General features: G+C 44.0%; 1 protein-coding gene and 1 pseudogene across 1 annotated transcript; both read right to left on the reverse strand.

Moving 5' to 3' along the window:
- Positions 1 to 1494: 1494 nt before the first annotated feature.
- On the reverse strand, positions 1495 to 2802 carry LOC109763732 (probable E3 ubiquitin-protein ligase ATL44). The gene is made up of 3 exons (XM_040394880.3): positions 2530 to 2802; positions 2409 to 2456; positions 1495 to 2309 (listed from the first exon to the last, which is right to left on the reverse strand). The coding sequence occupies exon 3, from the start codon at positions 2266 to 2268 to the stop codon at positions 1765 to 1767; it is 504 nt and encodes a 167-aa protein (XP_040250814.1). The 5' UTR covers positions 2269 to 2309; positions 2409 to 2456; positions 2530 to 2802; the 3' UTR covers positions 1495 to 1764.
- A 1298-nt stretch (positions 2803 to 4100) lies between these two features.
- Positions 4101 to 10306, reverse strand: LOC109763729 (putative disease resistance protein RGA4; annotated as a pseudogene).
- Between the last annotated feature and the right edge of the window lie 10339 nt (positions 10307 to 20645).

Raw genomic sequence — 20645 nt, forward strand, 5'->3', positions numbered from 1 at the left:
GTGTTGCACTTCGACACGTAGTTGAGGGGACGCAGGATCAATGTCTCGGGAAAGGTATCTGAATTTCTAATCCGAATGCTATGATAGCAATTCAGGAAAGGTGTTCTGGATTTCAAATTCGGATGCGGATTGAGCGACTCCGGCGACCGGCAGGGTCGCCGTCCTCGTCACATCCCATTCCTGCCTTGCCGTCAAGTGGGCTCTCCGGTGGAGGGGCATCACGTACGGCGGCCCACAAGATAACCCTGCGAATCACATCCAAATTCTCCTACTTTACCGTGTCATCTGTTCTGACCCTGACTTCACTGCCTGTCCTGTTCCTATCTCCACGGCTAGTTATTCAATGTCGCATTCCCCGTGCACTCACACAATGGATGCATGGCTAAGAACTAAAGTTAATTTCTTCCGAAGAAGTCCTCTAATCTATTAACAATATGCAAACAGCAGTGCAAAGATTTGCATGCATAACAAAAATTATTACTAGGTCCATGAATCATCTATTGACGACTATATACACGAGCAAGCCGAAGGTATGCCGCTGCCGTCGTCCTTCCCTCATCGGAGCCAAAAAAACTTTTATGTAGACATGTGAGAAAACGTCATGCTAAGGCTCCAAAGCACCGGCACACCAGAATAGCAAGCGCTGTCGACGATGAGAAGAGTAAATTAAAAGGGCCATACCTTCAAATACATGAGCGAAAACAAGGGCCGGTTGGATCCAGATGGATTCGTCGGAGACGAACACTGACGGATCTAAGCAGATCTACCGACACCAATGCCTTGATCCAAGAAGATCCAAGCAGGGATAGACAGGGAGGACATTATTGTAACTCTGTAACGTTGGGGTCGCCTCGCCACCCTGACCAAAGCACTAAAACTAAGTAAAGGAAGTATAGTATTCCTCCCGACATGACATTATTGTAACTCTGTAACGTTGTGGCCGCCTCGCCACCCCGGCCAAAACACTAAAACTAAGTAAAGGAAGCATAGGATTCCTCCCGACGGGCGGGGACCAGTGTCCGCTGCACCTCCAAGTCCCATATGGCCACCGGAAGTGGGGCGGACCAACGGTGGTGTCGGCAAGGGCTTGTTACTTGTTGGCGTGCTATTTGAAAATCAAAGTAATAAGAGGTCACCTGTTTGTCAGTTGCAAGTTTTAATAGATTTCCTGGTCCGCACTATTCACATCTGACGGCTCCTAACCATCTCCTGCCCCGTTTTTCGTGTTCGTTTTGAACCCTCCCACGACCGCCGGCCTAACAACCCCACCACCACCACCACCCACGAATGGTGGCACTGCTGCGCACGGCTCGCCGCCCCGCCCCTTTCGTCGCGTCGCCGCCTCCCCAATAGCCCCCCGGGTCACTCCTGGCTCGGCCTAGCCGGCGTCTCCGTCTCTGCCTCGGTGCTTCACTCAAAATCGAACGGTGTGGATTGGAATTTCACGCAAGCGATGAATAGCAAATGTGGAATTAAAATTGATGAGTTGTCAAAGAATACACAGTAATGTTAAAACTCATAATGATCATTTATGTAGAAGTCCATGCTCTAGCCAATGCAACCAAAAGACCGATCTGACGGAAGAGACTAGGCAATACATTTATACGTCAACAGTTTATTGTATAAAATGAAAAAGCTCTCAGGATGGCTGGCAAAGTAAACCATCAAACACGCTATGGCCGGAACCTGACATACAAAGTAGTACGCCGGAACAATGATCTGAACTCTGAAGCGAAGCAAAAAGAGGCGAACCAATCGATCATATCACACGGCGTTCAGAACTTGCAGGTCTCGGCGGTGCCCTTCTCCGGCGCCGGCGCGGTCGGCCGAGAGGCGGCGCCGGCACGTCGGGCACGAGCAGCGCGAGGTGAGCCACCTGTCGACGCAGGGCACGTGGAACCGGTGGCCGCACACTGGGAGCACGCGGATGGTCTCCCCGTCCTTGAAGTCCGACAGGCAGATGGCGCACCCGGCACCGGCCGACGCGTGCTGCTTCTCGCCGGCGTAGGTGGCGACGGGCAGTGCGACGAGGGCCTCGCGCTTGAGCCCGCCGTTGGCGCGGCGGTGCGCCACCCATCCGACGGGGTCGGCCACGGCGCGGCGGGTGCACCGCGCCACGCACTGCTGGAGCACGGAGTTGAGCCCCAGCGCGCACACCAGAGCACACAACATCGCCGCCAGGATCACCACGACGTCGTAGTCCAGCGCCGCTGTCGGCGGGGGCGGCTCCGGGGACGGCGTGGCCGAGACGTCCATGCAGTTGGACATGGTGATAGATGCTCCAACTCTAGGATTGCCGAGGATCGAAGCTGGACACGACGGTATATCAGGCCAGCGAGAATAAAAGTAGAAGAAGAGAGCAAGAGATGACACAACTGAAGACAGCAGGACTGTGGTGTGCTCCTGACCATGTCCAAATAAGCTCGGCGAAATCCTCCGCTATATAGCACCAGTACCTAGTCAGTGCAGAATCTTCGTGTCAGTGTATTTGCAATGCTGTAGTAATAACGAAATCCTACCATGACTTACAGTGATGTACTCCTCAAAATAGACTGACAATCAGCTTGGTGATTGTCATATTGCCTACAGGAAACATGTGTCCTCTCCCCACTCACCACCCCGAACTGGGTGGGCCCCGTGCTTTTCAATCAGATGATGCCACGTCAGTCCGTAACTTCCAATCCGTAAAAGTGTAGCATTACTAGCGTTACACAGTTACAGTAATGTTTTTGCTACTGATAGTTCTGTACAAAAGATGTTTGTTGAAGTATAGATACTAGTATTATATCAAGCAGAATGTACAAGAACGTACTTCATATTTGCTTTCTGGAAAAAGCTAATGCAGTAGCAAGCGGAGCCTAATTTAGGAGCATGATAGGTGACGAAGACGGATCGGTTAGTGGTCGTAGTAATAATTCAACGATGGAATCAAAGCAACTTATTAGTTGAACGCGCATCTATTCTTTCTTTTCTTGCAAAAAAGAAGGAAATGGACTGACAGTGACATCATGGCGGCACTCGCTTGCCGAAGATCAAACCAGTGACCGACACAACTATGTGGATTTTTCCTTCAAGTTGAACCCCTAAAGATGCATGGAACACAAACACATGCACGCACGCGCTAAATGATACTACTACAATTAGGGATGCAGACATCAGTTGTGAAGATGGTGGAAGCTTACAGGAGAAATGGACAGCAGAAGGTGGAAAGCAACTTGAGTGTAAAATGCTCTTGTAAATGAAATCAAAAGAGAATTACACTCGAAGATGTTTTTGAGGTAGTTAATTATCATGTCATGGAGTGTAAAATGTATTTCTTTCGCAAAAGAACAGAAAAATCATAATTAGGATGATGATAAGCAATGAAGAGTGCATGCGTAACTGGTGGCAAATGGTTGTAGTAAAGCAAGAGAATCAAAGCAACTCATCATCGGTTCGCTAGGCAGGCATCTGTTCTTTCTTTTCTTGCAAAAAGAGGAAAATGACTCATAGCTAAATAGGCCTGTACTTGATGATCAACCAATGATTGACACAACGTTTAATCGCTAAAGAAGGAACATATGCAAGAAAGTTGATAGTACACATCTGGTTGCTAATTAACTTACTTGTAAATAAAATGGTGGGCGGCTACAGGGAAACTAAACTATCTACGATGTAAAGGAGGAAAGCAACTTGACATGCTAAGAGCACTTGCACAGGAAATGTTATGCGTAGGAATATAGGAGGATGCAATATTCAGATAGCTATGGAATATATAGGTAACAATGTTGTGGTAAGTGATGCCTCTTAGTTAGTCGTATTTTTCATTGTTCTCCAGTCCAGTTAGCCAGTGTACTATTCTGTTTTGAAGCAAACAATACTGCTTCTACCGTATTCCCAGTGCACGTGCAAAAAAATTCTCCCACTTCTGTCTATTAAAATTGCTCTCCAATACGTGATCATGCGGCCACTTCTATCCTCATGATTATGTCTCATGTACTCCCTGACCTAAAACATATTACATCTGTGTTCATTTTTCCAAAGAATACCGGATGGATCAGTCAAACTTCCACATTATTTCAGGGAATCTTGAAAGAGGCATGTGGAAAATTCACTGGAAGTCATGCTGTGAAAGAATCTCCTTTTGATAGTCAAGATTTAATCCTTTTCAGGACAGCATGACAAGTACTCCCTCTGTCCCATAATATTAGTGTAAAAAACGCTCTTATGTTATGGGACGGAGGGAGTATATAACACGCATACAAAGTTTAAACAGAAAAATTAAAAAAAAACACCTTCACGATCAACTGACATATTTGGAATATGGGGATGCACTAGTGCAGACTCTGGCTCCATTACCAGCCAGGGATTGCCTGCCTGCACAGAAAGGGAAATGTGTAAGAGCCAGCTTTAATAGGCAATGTTCTGCTTAGCACACTGCTATTTTAAATAGGTGCAAGTATCGATCTGCTAATATGGCAACTAAGAACGGAACTGTGACTTGAAGCACAGTTAATAACAGCGGACAAAAAAGAATACCAGATTAATTCACTGGAGAGGGCGGTCTGGTCTGATCTCCTTAGCTAGCTATCACGCACTTTCTCCTTTCCTAGATCGCTGTTTGTAGTCGGTATGCTTCTTGTTCCTTGTTTCCATCTCCTGGACCGGATGCAACTGCTGCTGCTGCTTGTCGTTCCTCCTCTGCAGCCATTGTATCGCCTAAACAAACAAAGGTAAAATATATCCGGTCATCATGAAGTACACATGGACAAAAGGCAGGAAATAAAATCAAACGACCTTATAAACTGGCAGAATCAGAGTGTTCAAACAAATTAAGACAAAGCTTGTATGTTTGATTTTCTGTACCTTCAAATACGGTAGAGCTGCTAATATTAGAATCCAGCTTGCAGTTGTCTCTTCTTGTGTATAGAACGTACCATTTTCTTGGGTTGTTTCCATCACATGCATATGCCTTGACATGCTCCACATGGCTTAACTTATCCCACTCAGGACCAGATTGTCCCGCGGCTAATGAAGATAGCAGCCATATCCTGCAAAATAGCTGCAAATGCCTTGGCTTGATATCCCGCATGTATTCTGGGAGTTCTTCCATGACATAATCTTGCAGGATCAACCTGTCAAGTCCAGGCATACTTTCAAGAACCTTCAGCTTTGGGCAATCGGTGATCGTGAGCTTCTGCAGATTGGGGAGATTAGTGATCCTCTCCATGTCGGGGATTCGAAGCATTGTAAGCTCAACAACAGTAGGAAAGCCATCAAGGTAGTTGAGGTGTTGGATGTCCTGTAGGAATAATTCCTTCAAAGCCCTTGCATTGGTGGCAACGCCTGTAGGAATATGCCTCAGTTTGCATTTCCTGAGCATAAGCTTCTCCAACCTAGGCATGGCTTGTACTTGCTCCTCCCACTCCCACTCTTCCCATTGCACCATTCCTAGTAAGTACATCTCATTTAACCTCGGAAATGGAGTTGCCGCCACCTGCAAGAATTCAGCCCCAACACGCCTGATGCATGGAGCACGGTCTACCTTAAAGAACTGCAGGTTCGGGAGCTGACACAACCCATCGGGAAGTTGTGTGCAGCAAGCCAGGTCAACAAACATAATATATGTCAAGTTATTGAGGGGCACCATGGACGCAGACATCATCCAAGTTGGGAGCTGCTTGCCAAAATAACCACCGATTATAATATTATCTATACTGGGCGGAGGGGAGAGCTCATTGAACACCTTCTCGATTCGTCGCTGCTCTTCCTCAGGGATACATCCTTTCTCTTTTATCAACCCATCATTTTCCAGTCTGCTGGTGCAGAATAAAGACAGTCTGATAAGATGCTTTTTATCACCAAGCCTAGCATTAGCAGCACACGAGGCAGCAGATACATTCTCCAATTCATATAAAGTAAGGAACCTGAGTTGGGAAAGAGACTCTAACTCGTCCAAACTGCACCATTCACCATCCATGTGGGCTCGAAACCAATTTAGTTTCCTCATATTTGTTAGGGTGTGGAACCCTCTAGGTATCACACTTATGCTGGGAAGCTCAAGTAACCTCAGCTGGCCAAGTTTCACAATGCTACCAGGAAGATTCACCAAATTTTCACATCCATGAAGGTCAAGGAATTGCAATAGTTTCATCTTACCAATGTTCCCTGGAAGTACAGATATATAGGTATTTACTAGCTTCAAATACCTCAGGTGCTTGAGTTGATGCAACGATTCAACCAATGAAACCACATTAGCAAATTCTATATGTAGAGTCCGCAGACTAGAAAACATAATCAATGAATCACCAGGTTTCATCTTGATCTGGATGGTTGAGATTAATGTTCTCAACGATTGTTGCTCCTGTAGAGATTTCCAGTCAACTTCACCTGATTGCAGTTGATTGGTTTCTATGGTCAACCGAAGAAACTTTTGTGAACTAAGTTTAGTAAGAATATCATTGTCTCCATCTTGAGCTATGAGTGCTTCATCTTAGTCATGTAATGAGCAAATGAGCGAACAATATCATGCATGCTCGAAATCCATGGAGCAACATACAATTTATCTGGCTCTATAAGGTTCCTGGATAGCAACTCCTTGTAGTAATTTCTTCCCAATTCTTCTAAATCACTCGAGTTTCCATGAAGAAAACCTTCGCTCATCCACATTGCAACTACTTGATCCATATTATAAGGTTTACTTTTAGGAAGAAGAGTGTAGTATAGAAAGCACTGCTTCAAATATGAAGGCATATATTCATAGCTTAAGTATACTGTATAGTTGATCTCTGGGGGCATTTTAGTTACTGACCATTTAGAATCATCCAAAACATGCTCCCAATCACGACGTAGCCCTCCTCTTTCACGCAATAATCCTCCCATTACTTTAACGGCAAGTGGTAAATAACCACATTTTTCTATAATTTTCAATCCGATATCCTTTAGCGTATCTGTGTAATCTTCATCTATCTCACTTGAGAGTACCTACGAACATGGTACAAGGGACAAATATAGTTAATTAACTATGTACCAAGCTCCTCCGAATAAGGCACTCAAATTTACTTCTTATAAGAGGCGAGAGTACTACTTGATGTATCTGTCCATTTATCAAGATAGGTTTGACTGTAAATATTCAAATTACAAAATGTAAATGGCGTAAAGAATTTTTTTAAATATATTTACTTATCTTGCTCCTATATACCAAGATTTATGCAATTGATTCCACATAGTTAACTTTGTAAATATTCAACTTACAGAAATGCATTCAAATTATGGAAAGTAATGTCACGCATGCATACACTTAATACTGCTCTCTCATTGCTGCTATAGAAACTTGTAGTCGCTGCTATAGAAACTTGTATCCAAATTTAGCAGAAATCATATCGTTTATTGATTTTCTTATAGTTTACATTCACGTGAAATTATTTTCTCACAGTCGCCTAAAATGCTTAATACGTACTAGCCCCAACATTGCTGGGTTAAATTTACGTGCAATGTCTCTAGCAAAACTAATACCAACTTCTAGTCTAGTTAATTTTTGTGTTATATTAATTATTTTAGCATCAGAGGTTCACCAAATTGTTATGTTTTCCATCTTAAAACAACTTTTCATTTATATTATGTCCTATGACATTGTTGAGTAGATGAACACTTAGATCTTCACCCGAAAGTTGGAAAACGAGATTGAATATTAGAAAAGCTTTATCCACTACATGAATATGACCGATAAATCTTAACTAGTAAAAACCGACACATGTGTCTTGAACGTGTGTAATGTGGGTATAATAAAATATGGAAAACCCAATTGGTGTTGTGATGCATTTCCTTATTTAGCGCCATGCTTTGTTGACACTATCAAAGTAACACTGCCCTGTAAGATTATGACAACTCTTACCTTCCAAGAGGTAATAGCACATACTCCCTCCATTCCTAAATATAAGTCTTTTTAGATATTTCACTATAAAGACTACATTCGGATGTATATAGACGCCTTTTAAGTATAAGTTCACTAATTTTGCTTCGTATGTAGTCTATAGTGGAATCTCTTAAAAGACTTATATTTTGAAACGGAGGGAGTATAAGCCATTGAATTACATGAAACTAATTTGGAAGCATCCTAGAATTTCCCTTAATTAACATAGGAATGTTAATAAATAGATGTAGATAGAGTATTCACTTGATTTAGAGAGTAGTGTTTAATTAAGTACGGACCTGCCTCTTGAGCAATAACCAAGCATCTTCAGGCAATAATGTGTCGACATGGTGGTAGGGCCATATGGCTATCATTTGTCGAGCTACACCTTCATCTCTAGTGGTGATGAGAACTCTACTTCCGGAAGCCACAGCATTAATAAAGGGTATTTTGAGCACATTCTCCCATGCTCCATGGTCCCACACATCATCCATTACAAGTAAAGTCTTTTGGCCAATCAAGGTGTCCTTGAGGGTTTGGTGAAGCATGGCCTTTACATTCCCAGCTGACGAGTGGTCTCCTCTGGCTTCGATGATGGCTCTTCTCAACAGCTCAACATCACTGAAGTTTTGGTTGACGCTCAACCATAACTTTTTACTGAACTCACCTTGGATGGTCTCATCATTGAAAACCTTCTGTGCGAGGGTGGTCTTGCCAATCCCGCCGGCACCTACAATGGCGACCACCATGATGTCATCATTGACCTTCTTTCCAGTTTGCATGATCTGGGCCACTAGTGCTCTCGTGTCTTCTTCAATCTTGTCCCCAACTACAGCCGACTGGTCAAAGTCTCCTATCGTCTCCCGGCTAAGATTACCATGACTGCTATGATCCTCATAGGACCTGAGGTTGATAAAGTTGAAAGCAGCACTGCGCTCCTTGATGGAGTCAAGCCTCTGGTTGAGAGCCTTGATACGGGTGCCGATCTCATGAGCATGGAAGGGATTGCGCATGCAGAAAAGCAAGGGATTAAAACACCCTGCATTTACGGTGGATGGTCCATGCTCCATGGCCTTGAGCTGGCAAAGATCGAGGATGTCAGCAGCTTCATACATGGCCCGCTTGAGCTGCCCCACCCACTCTTGCACAGTCTCGTCGTTGATGTTCCTCCTATCAGCGTCAGCGAGGAAGTTCTTGAGGTCCTGGAACTTGTCGCCCAACTCGTCAATCTCGCCGGAGACACCCAACATCGTTCCCAGCTCTTCCTCTACCACCTGCTTGAGCAAGTCCCCCAGGTAGGATGCAAATGCATCCAGCACCATCGTCATTGTACTTGCTAGATTTTGCTGCAATAGTAAAACTGAGGTCAAATTTAAGCAGGAGTACACTTGAACTGCCTCACCAACATACCTTTGAGATGGATGGATGGATGTCCTCCTGCTCATTCAGCTCTGGAGACTGGACAGTATGCACCTCAATCATGTTGAAGAGGAAGATGGGGCTTCGTTGTATATGAACGAAAGAAAGCTACCTAACTATTTATTTAACTCTATCATAGCATTGGGGTTCTCATCATAGCATTGTCTTTAAATAAATAAATCAGAGCATTCTGGCAGACTCTATAACATACTGCCATGACCACATCACATCTTGTCCGTATCTACACTTGAACGCAGTAACAGTGTCACACAGCTGGTTAGGACAGAGCTAACTAACTAATTACATAACGTGGGCTGTTGTCAGGTTGATAACCTTGTTTAATCTTTTTAGTCATAAGTTTAATTTACATCCATATCGTTAGTTCAAACAAAAAGATAGCTGGCATGATGGATGGTGAAGTATTTGTCAGATTCATCCGCCGAAAGGTACTTGCTAAAACATCAAAGCCTCAAAGGTATAATAAAGAATGTAGTATTTTTATCACGCAAAGTTCCTTTGAGGTTTGGGGGCTTAGTGGAACTTTACAGGTGTAAGCAGATTACATGTATTTTACTAAGCCCCCACCCTACAAAAAAGGTCGAATACAGGGGGTATTTATTTCAGGTTGGAAAACAATTTTTAAAACAAGTTATCACGTACGGCTTTATACTCTATGGCTCCGTATTTGGGACTGAAATTTTGGGCAAATCTGTATGTGCACCGGGCTAGAATAGGTGCACAAACATTACATAAGCCGACATATAAACATAACTCAACTCATGTTTTACACGGTCATCCATGAGAACCAAAATTCACATCAACAAGAGTAAAAAAATCATGAACTATAATTACAAAACCATGAGGCACATAATGCATGCTCGCCTCGTCAACACGGTACATAAACAGAGTTTGAAGTCAGCAACTATTGAATTGTGGCAGGTTTCGACAAAATATTCCCCATATATTCTTGCTAGCATCCAGAACTATTTGGATCTCAAACTTAGGCAAGAAAAGAAAAGCACATAGGAGAACTTCCTCCTCTAACCCAGCTAGCTGTCGACATGGTAAGGTACACATTAAGGTCTGTAGCATGCAAACAAAAAGAACAGAGTTTTGTCTCTAAGCCAGAGCAAATTTAAGGAGGCCCTAGCCTTTCCTTTCTTCCTTTCATAGAGAGAAAATACTCCACAGATAGTGAAGCCGAACAATAAACAGAACAAAATACTTCAATTTGTGAACAGTTTATGTATTTAAAAATGCAGTTTGTGGTTCTTCATTGGCAGTTGGGCTTATCTCTCCACAAAAATTTCTCTTGGCAGTTTCCGGTTCTTTATGGTTATACATATCTACAATTTAGCCATCTCATGAACCTCGTCATGGTTACGAACATGTTATGGCACGTCGTAAAAACATTGCTCATATTCACATTGGCAGTTATTAGCTGTATCATGACCCCTATGTTATGTTTATGGACATTTTGTTAGCAAGCACATGCAAACTTTCTCTAGATCTGCGCGAAATTGTACGCTAGCTAGCCAAACAGTTTACTCTGTTCTCGTATTCCAACTATCTTTCAATAATAAAACTCAAGGAGCATCTTTCTTATAGGGCTTGTAGCTTCAAGGGACCAGATTGAGGCAGTGTGCCAAAGAAAAGTAGATCGATCTGGCGGTTTGAAGAAGCTAATCTAGGTGAAAGATATCAGTAGCAGTGGGGTGGATCTAGGTGCGCCGGCAGACCCAAAAAAAACTGAGACCAGTGGGGTTTAAGGCTAACTAATCGTCAATGACGAAATGGTCATACCTCTTCAACTTTGCGACAGCAGGGATGCGATGAGAAACAAAAGGAACAGCGATGGCACCCTCTATATGCTGCTCCCTAGGCATCAAACATTCTCCAAACTGTGATAATGGATCTCAAATGATGTTGGACGTATCTGAAGCCCCTCCGAGCCAGGAGATGGTTCATTATTCCCTGGACAATCCACGCACATCTCAGGTGTAAACTGTGCAAGAAATATCATAATGATCATTGGTCAGTTCAGCAATAACCTTTTGTAGTTATTAGTAAAAATATACAGTATGATTTATAGTTGAAACTCTGTAATCCCTGTTCTCAGCTTGCAATACATATGTTACTCCTCTGTTAAGTACAAAAGGTGACTCATCTAATACGCTTGCAACCCTATAGAACTATGATATAGCTCTACCGCATTACCGTACATGTCCCTTGTTATTCCACTTAGTGATAGCCGAGGCCGAGCTTAATAAAGCGGTGGAATAGCATTTAAACTACTGACGTGGGACTAACGCAGTGGTAACTGTGGATCTGGTTCATCGTCCGTGAAGATAAAACATAATCCGACACAGCACTCCGTGGAAACCCAGATTGCTTAAGTAACTATCTATTATTATTCTGTGTGGGCTGCTTAAGTAGTTGTTGGGTGCATTAGTAGCTACTAGCTAGGTAACTAGTGCCAAACCGCGGCATCTATCCGAGAGGATGGCATGGGTTTAACTAATAAAGTGATTAGTTAGGCAGGCAGCTATAGTACTGGTGAGAATGCAATGTGCCTTTCTTAATTGAGATTTGCTAACTATAGGTCTACTAGTTTTTCTTCGGCCCAAGAAAATTTCTTCAGATTAGATTCATGCTATGGTCTGTGTTGATCGATGCTATCAAAATCAACACAAAATATTGACTGCTCCTAAGGAAAGGTATGGCGAAAAAAGGTAAAGAATCTAACAAACAGTGATGTAAGGGGAAAACGGCTACTGACCGTGCGTACTTGGCCGCCGCCGCCGCCGCCATTCCACGCGCGCTCCTTGGCTGCGGAGGATGGGGACGGGGGCGGGGAAATCCTGCTGCCATAATATGGTGGCGAGCGGAGGCTGGGTCGCCGGAACTCGCCGGAGACGGCGAGGAAGTGGTGGAGCTTTGGATTTGGATTTGGCCGTCGGCGAGGAAGCTGAAAGAAGAGTTTTTTTTTAGGTAGGTTTTTTTTTCCGAGCAATTTTTTTTAGGGGAGCTGAAAGGGGATAGATCCGGGGACAGAAAGCCCACGAGAGACGCTTCTTTTTTCAACCGCAAACGGCCGATAAGCTCATTTGAGTTTTATTCTTGGGCCAAAGAAAAAGAAAGCAACTAGTTAACGAGCGTTCCTTCGTGGAGAGCAACAAGTCAAGGAGCGCTTCTTTGGGAGTCTCGCAACGATCAGCGTCATTTGGCGCGCTCTCAACCATTCGCCACGTGTCACGCTCTGGACGCTCCCTCCGGATTTTGGTTTTTTTTTCGCACGCGTTTTTGGCTTTTTAAACTTTTTTTGTTTTTTTCCGACGTTTTGGTTTTCCCCCGGTCTTCTTTAGCTTTTCGATAAAAAAAAATTGAATTTTTTTTGCGCAAAAAACAAGTTTCTTTTTTTTTCTTTCGCGAGAGTCACGGTTTTTCTTCCGTGAGAGGCACGTTTGTGCTTTAGCGAAAGTCACGGCCGTGCCTTTCGGAAACGAAAAAACGCATTTTCTGTTTTTCTTTCGCGAGAGTCACAGTTTTGCTTCCGCGAGAGGCACGGTTGTGCTTTCGCGAGAGTTACGGCCGTGCCTCTCAGAAAGGGAAAAACAAAATGCGTTTTCTATTTTTTTCTTTCGCATGAGTCACGGTTTTGCTTCCGCGAGAGGCACGGTTATGCTTTCGCGAGAGTCACGGCCGTGCCTCTCGGAAAGGGAAAAAATACGCGTTTTTTGTTTTTTTTTTCTTTCGTGAGAGTCACGGTTTTGCTTCTGCGAGAGACACGGGTGTGCTTTCGCGAGAGTCACGGTCGTGCCTCTCGGAAACGGGAAAAAACGCGTTTTCTGTTTTTTTTTTCTTCCACGAAAGTCACGGTTTTGCTTCCATGAGAGGCACGGTTGTGATTTCGCGAGGGAAAAGGGAAAAAACTCGTGCTCCCGGTTCGTTTTTTCGTCTGGTTTTTTTCATCTGGTTTTTTCGTGAAAAAAGTTTGTCAAAACCTATCAACATGGGATCTATTTTTGAAGATCTCAACACGAGGAATCCAACGATGAAAATGGTTCGAGATTTGGACGCACGGTTTAAGAGATAAAACGTTTTGAATAAACGGATCTATGAAAAAAGGGAAAACTTCCAGGTCGCGACAATTGGCACGCTGCATGTGCGCCACTTGTCACGACCTGCGAAGGTGGAGTGTTCTTTGCAACGAGTACTCCTTAATTAGTGATTTCGTCCTTCGGGAGGCTCGCAACTATCAGCGCCACTTGTCGCGCTCTCAGCCATTCGCCACGTGTCGCGCTCTGGATGCTCCCTTCAGATTTATATTTTTTATTATACCGCACGCGTTTTTGGCTTTTTAAATGTTTTTTCTTTTTTTTTGACGTTTTGGTTTCCCCCGGTCTTCCTTAGCTTTTAGATAAAAAAAGTTGAAAAAAAAAATTTTGCACGAAAAAACGTGTGTTTTTTCTTTCGTGAGAGTCACGATTTTTCTTCCGCGAGAGGCACGGTTGTGCTTTAGCGAGAGTCACGGCCGTGCCTTTCGGAAACGGAAAAAAACACGTTTAATATTTTTTTTCTTTCGCGAGAGTCACGGTTTTGCTTCCGCGAGAGGCACGGTTGTGCTTTCGCGAGAGTCACGGCCGTGCCTCTCCGAAAGGGAGAAACAAAACGCGTTTTCTGTTTTTTTTTCTTTCGCAAGAGTCACGGTTTTGCTTCCGCGAGAGGTACGGTTGTGCTTTCGCGAGAGTCACGGCCGTGGCTCTCGAAAAGGGAAAAAAATACGCGTTGTCTGTTTTTTTTCTTTCACGAGAGTCACGGTTTTGCTTTCGCGAGAGGCACGGTTGTGCTTTCGCGAGAGTCACGGCCGTGCCTCTCGAAAACGGAAAAAAAACGCGTTTTCTGTTTTTTTCTTTCACGAGAGTCACGGTTTTGCTTCCACGAGAGGCACGGTTGTGATTTCGTGAGAGGCACGGGCGTGCCTCTTTTGTAAAGGAAAAAAACCCGTGCTCCCGGTTCGGTTTTTTCGTCCGGTATTTTTCGTGAAAAAAAAGTTCGTCAAAACCTATCAACATGGGATCTAGTTTTGAAGATCTCGACGCGAGAAATCCAACACGGTGAAAACGGTTCGAGATTTGGATGTACGGTTTAAGAGATAAAACGTTTTGAAAACTCCTAGGTTGCGACAAGTGGCGCGCTGCATGTGTGTCACTTGTCACGACCTGGGAAGGTGGAGTGTTCTTTACAACGAGTACTCATTAATTAGTGATTTTGGAAGAAAAAAGGAAAACAATCAGAGCAGAGCAGAGTGTCGATTCTCAAAAAAAAAGAGCAGAGTGTCATTTCAACCCCACGGACCACGGTTATGCTCATGGAAATTATGCTCGTTGCCTCGTTCAATCCATGCCCGGATCCCAGGTGGCCGGCTTGGTAAGCTAGCAACGAATTTTTTTGCAAACAATGCATGCGCCGATTGCATGCGCTCAAGGACCCCACGGTTATGCTCATGGATATCTCAAAAGCATTCAATTCAGTTCAGAGGCCGTTCTTAATTGAAGTGATGAGGAAATTGAGATTTAGCTCAAGGTGGATCTCGTGGATATGTGGATTACTGGCAAGTTCTTTCACAAGGGTTATGGTCAATGGCGTGCCTGAAGCACCGATCTTTAGTTGACGGGGCCTCCGTCAAGGAGACCCTCTGTTACCCGTGTTGTTTATATTGATCAGGGAGGGGATGGATCTCGGGACATACAACCCATGAGAAATGTTTTTTTTAACTGCCCACGGCCCATAAGCCGGCCCATCTATGTGCCAAGAATTTAATCTGAAGAATTGAGTTTTATTCTTGGGCCGAAACAAAAAATAAACAATCAGAGCATAACAGAGTGTCATTTCAACCCAAAAAAAAACATTCTGTGCGAGGACGTCCTCTACATGAGAATTGTATGCTCGTTCAATGCACGGTGCACCGATTGCATGCGCTCAAGGACCAGCGGTTATGCTCATGGACATCTCAAAAGCATTCAATTCAGTTCATGGTTCGTTCTTAATTGAAGTAGTGAGGAAATTGGGATTTGACCCAAGGTGGATCTCGTGGATATGTGGATTACTGGCAAGTTCTTTCACAAGGGTTATGGTCAATGGCGTGCCTGAAGCACCGATCTATAGTTGATGGGGCCTCCGTCAAGGAGACCCTCTGTTACTCGTGTTGTTTATATTGATCCTGGAGGGGATGGATCTCGGGACATACAACCCATGAGAAATGTTTTTTTTAACTGCCCACGGCCCATAAGCCGGCCCATCTATGTGCCAAGAATTTAATCTGAAGAATTGAGTTTTATTCTTGGGCCGAAACAAAAAATAAACAATCAGAGCATAACAGAGTGTCATTTCAACCCAAAAAAAACATTCTGTGCGAGGACGTCCTCTACATGAGAATTGTATGCTCGTTCAATGCACGGTGCACCGATTGCATGCGCTCAAGGACCAGCGGTTATGCTCATGGACATCTCAAAAGCATTCAATTCAGTTCATGGTTCGTTCTTAATTGAAGTAGTGAGGAAATTGGGATTTGGCCCAAGGTGGATCTCGTGGATATGTGGATTACTGGCAAGTTTTTTCGCAAGGGTTATGGTCAATGGCGCGCCTGGAGACGGAGCCTCCGCCAAGGAGACCCTCTGTTACCCATGTTGTTCATATTGATCATGGAACAAGTCCAGCACATGTTTCAGCTTGCATCATCATGTTGAATTCTCTCTCCTCTAGCACGAACGAGTGTGAGCCAAAGACTCTCTATGCTTGGGGATGACGTGATATCTTCCTGAAGCCAAAGGAGATGGAGCTAAGAGCCTGCTTGCGTATGCTAGAGGTCTTTGGAGTGGCCTGCGGGTGAACTTGACTAAAAGCACAACTATGCCTATTAGATGCTCGGAATGTAAGATGGTGATGGTTAATAATCTGCTTGGCTGCTCGATTGGTTTGTTTCCATGTAAATACCTTGGGCTGCCCTTATGCACTTGCAAGCCATTGGCTTCCAGGGGGCTCAGGGATCAGCTAGCGAGTTGTTAGCCAAAACTGGAGGGTTGCAATACTGCCAAATAGTGGGAGACTTCTTCTCATTCAGATTGTGCTATGTGCCATCCAAGTGTATTGATATGGAGATTCTAAACAAATGTTAATAATGAAAATAAAGTCTTGTGAGTAAATTCACATTGAGAAATTTAATATGTAGGAGAATGATTGCTCGTTAATCCTATCAAACGACGCTTGCTTGTCGTGAGATGTGCTTGATCCAAGCATGAATCAAAGGAAAAGAGAAATACAATGAAGATTAGGAATGGAGAAAGAAGAGAGGATAATTGACAATTAAGAAGGAAGAAGGATCACGCTGGCGAAGACTTCTTAACTTCTATAGAATGGATATCAGACATCTTAACTTGCATAGAATGGATAATTGACAATTAAGAAGGAAGAAGAATCAGCTGGCGAAGACTTCCCGACTATCTACTACAACAAGGTTTGCCCTACTCCGGTGAGCGAGGGGCGATGGCGCGCCTTCGTATCGTTCTAGTGCTTGTAGTCACCTAGGTGGTCTACGGATCTGGATGATTTCGTTACTTCTGGCGTTCTTTATGAAGGAAATATGCCCTAGAGGCAATAATAAAGTTGCTATTTATATTTCCTTATATCATGATAAATGTTTATTATTCATGCTAGAATTGTATTAACCAGAAACTTAGTACATGTGTGAATACATAGACAAAACAGAGTGTCCCTAGTATGCCTCTACTTGACTAGCTCGTTAATCAAAGATGGTTAAGTTTCCTGACCATAGACATGTGTTGTCATTTGATGAACGGGATCACATCATTAGGACAAGACCCATCTGTTAGCTTAGCATAATGATCGTTTAGTTTTTTTGCTATTGCTTTCTTCATGACTTATACATATTCCTCTGACTATGAGATTATGCAACTCCCGAATACCAGAGGAACACTTTGTGTGCTATCAAACGTCACAACGTAACTAGGTGATTATAAAGATGCTCTACAGGTGTCTCCGAAGGTGTTTGTTGGGTTGGCATAGATCAAAATTAGGATTTGTCACTCTGTGTATCGGAGAGGTATCTCTGGGCCCTCTCGGTAATGCACATCACTATAAGCCTTGCAAGCAATGTGACTAATGAGTTAGTTGCGGGATGATCCATTACGGAACGAGTAAAGAGACTTACCGGTAACGAGATTGAATTAGATATGATGATACCGACGATCGAATCTCAGGCAAGTAACATACCGATGACAAAGAGAATGACGTATGTTGTTATGCGGTTTGACCGATAAAGATCTTCGTAGAATGTCTAGGAGCCAATATGAGCATCCAGGTTCCGCTGTTGGTTATTGACCTGAGATTTGTCTCGGTCATGTCTACATAGTGCTCGAACCCGTAGGGTCCACACGCTTAACGTTCGATGACGATTTGCATTATGAGTTATATGTTTTGGTGACCGAAGTTTGTTCGGAGTCCCGGATGAGATCACGGACATGAAGAGGAGTCTTGAAGTGGTCGAGAGGTAAAGATTCATATATTGGAAGGTTATATTCGGACATCGGAATGGTTCCAAGTGATTCGGGTATTTTACCGGAGTACCGAGGTGTTACCGGAAACCCCCGGGGAAGTGTTGGGCCAACATGGGCCTAAGGGAGAGAGAGGGAAGCCCACGGGAGGTGGCCGCACGCCCCCCTCCTTGGGAGTCCGAATAGGACAAGGAGGAGGGGGCGGAGCCCCCTCCCTTTCCCTCTCCCTCTCCTTCCTATTCCCTCCGGTGGAAGAAAGGAAAGGTGGGGGGCAAATCCTACTTGGACTAGGAGTCCAAGTAGGACTCCCCCCATGGCATGCCCCTCCTGGCCGCCGGCCTCTCTCCCCCCTCCTTTATATACGTGGGCAGGGGGCACCCCAAAGACACACCAATAGTTCTCTTAGCCGTGTGCGGTGCCCCCCTCCACAGTTTACTCCTCCGGTCATAGCGTCATAGTGCTTAGGCGAAGCCCTGCGCGGATCACATACCAACACCGTCGCCACGCCGTTGTGCTGACGGAACTCTCCCTCGACCCTCTACTGGATCAAGAGCTCGAGGGACGTCATCGAGCTGAACGTGTGCTGAACACGGAGGTGCCGTACGTTCGGTACTTGGATCGGTTGGATCGTGAAGACGTTCGACTACATCAGCCGCGTTAACAAACACTTACGATTTCGGTCTACGATGGTATGTGGACACACTCTCCCGTCTCGTTGCTATGCATCTCCTAGATAGATCTTGCGTGATCGTAGGAATTTTTTTGAATTACTACGTTTTCCAACAGTGGTATTAGAGCCAGGTCTATGCGTAGATGATATGCATGAGTAGAACACAAAGATTGTGGGCGATAATAGTCATACTGCTTACCATCAACGTCTTACTATGATTCGGCGGTATTGTTGGATGAAGCGGCCCGGACCGACATTACATGACCGCATTCATGAGACTAGTTCTACCGACGTGCTTCGCACACAGGTGGCTGGTGGGTGTCTGTTTCTCCAACTTTAGTTGAATCGAGTTTGACTACGGCCGGTCCTTGTTGAAGGTTAAAACAGCACACTTGACAAAAAAATCGTTGTGGTTTTGATGCGTAGGTAAGAACGGTTCTTGGTAGAAGCCCGTAGCAGCCACATAAAACTTGCAACAACAAATTAGAGGACGTCTAACTTGTTTTTGCAAGGCATGTTGTGATGTGATATGGTGAAGACGTGATGAGATATAAATTGTTGTATGAGATGATCATGTTTTGTAAAAGTTATCGGCAACTGGCAGGAGCCTTATGGTTGTCGCTTTATTGTATGAAATGCAATCGCCATGTAATTGCTTTACTTTATCACTAAGCGGGAGCGATAGTCGTAGAAGCAATAGTTGGCGAGACGACAACGATGCTACGATGGAGATCAAGGTGTCAAGCCGGTGACGATAGAGATCATGACGGTGCTTTGGAGATGGAGATCAAAGGCACAAGATGATGATGGCCATATCATGTCACATATTTTGATTGCATGTGATGTTTATCTTTTATGCATCTTATTTTGCTTAGTACGGCGGTAGCATTATAAGATGATCCCTCACTAAATTTCAAAGTATAAGTGTTCTTCCTGAGTATGCACCGTTGCTACAGTTCGTCGTGCCGAGACACCATGTGATGACTGGGTGTGATAAGCTCTACGTTCACATACAACGGGTACAAGCCAGTTTTGCACGTGCAGAATACTCGGGTTAAACTTGACGAGCCTAGCATATGCAGATATGGCCTCGGAACACTGAGACCGAAAGGTCGAACGTGAATCATATAGTAGATATGATGAACATAAAGATGTTCACCATTGAAAACTACTCCATCTCACGTGATGATCGGACATGGTTTAGTTGATATGGATCACGCGATCATTTAGATGACTAGAGGGATGTCTATCTAAGTGGGAGTTCTTAAGTAATATGATTAATTGAACTTAAATTTATCATGAACTTAGTCCTGATAGTATTTGCATATCTATGTTGTAGATCAATAGCTCGCGTATAGCTCCCTTGTTTTATTTTTGATATGTTCCTAGAGAAAACTAAGTTGAAAGATGATAGTAGCAATGATGCGGACTGGGTCCGTGATCTGAGGATTATCCTCATTAATGCACAGAAGAATTATGTCCTTGATGCACTGCTAGGTGACAGACCTATTGCAGGAGCAGATGCAGACGTTATGAACATTTGACAAGCTCGGTATGATGACTACTTGATAGTTTAGTGCACCATGCTTTACGGCTTAGAACCAGGACTTCAAAAATGTTTTGAACGCCATGGAGCATATGAGATGTTCCAAGAGTTGAAATTGGTATTTCAGACTCATGCCCGTGTTAAGAGGTATGAGACCTCAGACAAGTACTTTTCCTACAAGATGGAGGAGAATAGCTCAACCAGTGAGCATGTGCTCAGAATGTCTGGGTACTACAATCGCTTGAATCAAGTGGGAGTTAATCTTCCAGATAAGATAGTGATTGACAGAGTTCTCTAGTCACTATCACCAAGTTACTAGAACTTTGTGATGAACTATAATATGCAAGGGATGATGAAAACGATTCCCAAGCTCTTCGCGATGCTGAAATCAGCGAAGGTAGAAATCAAGAAATAGCATCAAGTGTTGATGGTTAACAAGACCACTAGTTTCAAGAAAAAGGGCAAGGGAAAGAAAGGGAACTTATAAAATGGCAAGCAAGTTGTCACTCACATGAAGAAGCCCAAAGCTAGACCCAAGCCTGATAC

Source organism: Aegilops tauschii, chromosome 7 (genome assembly GCF_002575655.3).
Source record: "Aegilops tauschii subsp. strangulata cultivar AL8/78 chromosome 7, Aet v6.0, whole genome shotgun sequence".
Lineage (NCBI taxonomy): Eukaryota > Viridiplantae > Streptophyta > Magnoliopsida > Poales > Poaceae > Aegilops > Aegilops tauschii.